Source organism: Engraulis encrasicolus, chromosome 15 (assembly GCF_034702125.1).
Source record: "Engraulis encrasicolus isolate BLACKSEA-1 chromosome 15, IST_EnEncr_1.0, whole genome shotgun sequence".
Classification (NCBI taxonomy): Eukaryota; Metazoa; Chordata; class Actinopteri; order Clupeiformes; family Engraulidae; genus Engraulis; species Engraulis encrasicolus.
Genome location: NC_085871.1, coordinates 25889307 through 25891806, shown reverse-complemented (window position 1 = coordinate 25891806; position 2500 = coordinate 25889307). Strand labels below are relative to the sequence as shown.

The 2500-nt window shown below is 47.3% G+C and overlaps 1 protein-coding gene across 1 annotated transcript in view; it reads left to right on the top strand.

Moving 5' to 3' along the window:
- Window positions 1–129: 129 nt before the first annotated feature.
- Window positions 130–2500, top strand: part of celf2 (cugbp, Elav-like family member 2) — a 333204-nt gene continuing 330833 nt past the window's right edge. Inside the window, exon 1 of the mRNA XM_063217283.1 lies at window positions 130–449. Within this exon, the coding sequence (XP_063073353.1) occupies window positions 397–449 (53 nt within the window). The 5' untranslated portion in view covers window positions 130–396. The remainder of the gene's footprint in view (window positions 450–2500) is intronic.

Genomic DNA, 2500 nt, shown 5'->3' with positions numbered 1-2500 from the left:
TTTCAATCTCAAAAGAATATTACATTTTGCATCATTAAAAACGAAACACATGAGCGTATGTCCTGTGAATAAAGTCGATGGTAAAACGAGATAAAATACTTGGGGAGAAGAGTGCAAACGAAGGAGAGAGATAGAGTGAGAGAGAGCGAAGCAGGAGCGGCACAGCATAGAATTGATTCGAGGGGCGGAGGGACCTGCGATGACAAGGGTTTATCACACACACAGCCAACTAGAGCGAGTCGTATCGGAGCGCGGTTGTCATTCGCACACGGAGTGCAGCTCTTCTCTCTCTCCCTCGCTTCTTCGTATTGTGTTTTGTGTCCCGAGTCGTCAGACGCCCAGGCGCGCCGCTACACCAAGTCTACAGTAACCCCCGTCCTCTTCAGCAGTTTAACAATGGTTTCTATCATTTCCGACCTGGACCCCCTGAAAAGCTGGAACGTTTTAAGGTAAGCAACGCCCGAGGGTCCGTTTTCTGCTTCGCTGTGGAAAGATTGAGTGTGTGTGTCTTTTTTCATTTGCTGTGAGAAAGGGGGATTGGTGGAGGGGAAAGTATCGGGGCTGCTCTAATGTGGGAGGTTACCCGGGGAAAGAGCACTTTGTTCGCTCTCTGCTCGACTGGCTGTTGGAGTGGCTTTCGAGGCCCCCTGTGTCTCTCCTTTTACCGCTCATGTAGGAGGCGACGGCAGATATCAGCTGCGTCCATGCGTTGGCTGGTGCCGTGTGCTGTTCTATTTCAGTTAACCCAGATGTTGACGGTGTGTGTGTGTGTGTGTGTGTGTGTGTGTGTGTGTGTGTGTGTGTGTGTGTGTGTGTGTGTGTGTGTGTGTGTGTGTGTGTGTGTGTGCGTGCGCGCACCAATGAGTGAGTGTCTGTGTGTGTCTATGTAAGTGGGACTTTTTGGACTTCTCCCTTTTTTGTCATGTGTCTGACGTATGGGCGCTACTTCGAACTTGCATTTAATTAACCCTTTGTGGAATCTCTCTCCGTTTCACACCACCACCACCACACCTCACAACCTACCCCTCCTTTATCCTATCCCTCTCTCGCAGCTCTTTGATCCTCGTGATTTACATTTTGCGCGAGCTCCACCTGTCCTGTGATGGTGCGAATATAGACATCAATCATACGCTGCTCCAAGCAGCCAAGAAAAACAGGGAGACTACCCACCCTTTTCCAAACTACATGTTTCATGCCAACCACACAACATGTTCCGTCTCATTGCCTGTTAGGCTACTTTTTTGACTATCCAACTCTTGGAAATATAATTATAATATCAATAATGGATTACGTCTTATGTATCACCATATGACTGACTAGTTACGTCTTTATGGTACAAATCACTGTTCGTCACCATCAAACAAACATCTTTGCGAAAAGTGACGTTGAGTGAAGCAGTTCGTGGTTTGACAGAGTGGTACGGGCGGATGCGAACAGGTGCTTGTAAGGGTTGAAACTGAAGCCGATAGTTGGTAAAACTGGACAGCACGAAACTGTTCAAAACCAATATGTGTAATATTCATGTGCTGAATGAATAGACTATGCTTAAAACTTGTTCTCATTTGGGTATGATGACTGCGCCACTGGCAGGGGAAAAATGTGAGCCATATGGGGAAGCATGATCACCACATGTATTGTGTGTGTCCTCGTCATCTTCCGCTTGTCTCAACGGCATTTTGAGTCTGTGACAGTTTCCACTGGCTCAAGCTGTTGTTTCCCCCTCATATTATAGTCTTCATGTGTGTATACCTGGTGAACGCCGTAGGCCTACATATCTATTTTAGTGAGTGGTTAAAAAACGTTCTTATCGATGTACTTTAGGACTACGTAAGCAACTGTGGCGACGCTTGAAAACGGAAGCATCTCACCATAAACTTCTTAAGAATTGTGCTGATAGGAGTGTGCGTGATGTTCCCGAAGCTCAGGAGAGAGCGAGAGAGAGAGAGAGAGAGAGAGAGAGAGAGAGAGAGAGAGAGAGAGAGAGATTATAATTGGGGTAGACTACTTATGCACGGATTACTCCGACTATGTTCATTAAAGTCTACTTCAGACTAGACTTCCATTATGATACCGTCTCCCAATGTATTGTGCAATTCCTTAAAACTTGGCCACACGACGAAAAGTACCCATCTCTCCATAGATGCTCTGCTTTAGTGAGAAATAAGGTTACTCTCCTGCAGTAGCAGCAGCAGCAGCTCCGAGGCAGCATCCAAGGAACCAAGCCAGAGCCATGAAGGGCCGCAGTGACCTCGGGGGCCGGCTCCTGTAAATAGGACGCCGCGGAGGAAAAACCCTCCGCAGAGGAAAATTATGGAGAACGGAGCAAATGGAGCAAGGGCAGCGGACGTAGCTACGCTACTTTCCAGCTGCCGAGGATACGGGACGATATGTTTCTGGCCATTTCCCTTCATTTATCCCCTTTACATAACCAGGTCACTTCCCTGCATGCGCGCAACAGAGGCACAATGAAATGAAGACGCTTATTATTTTTTTGGTGGAT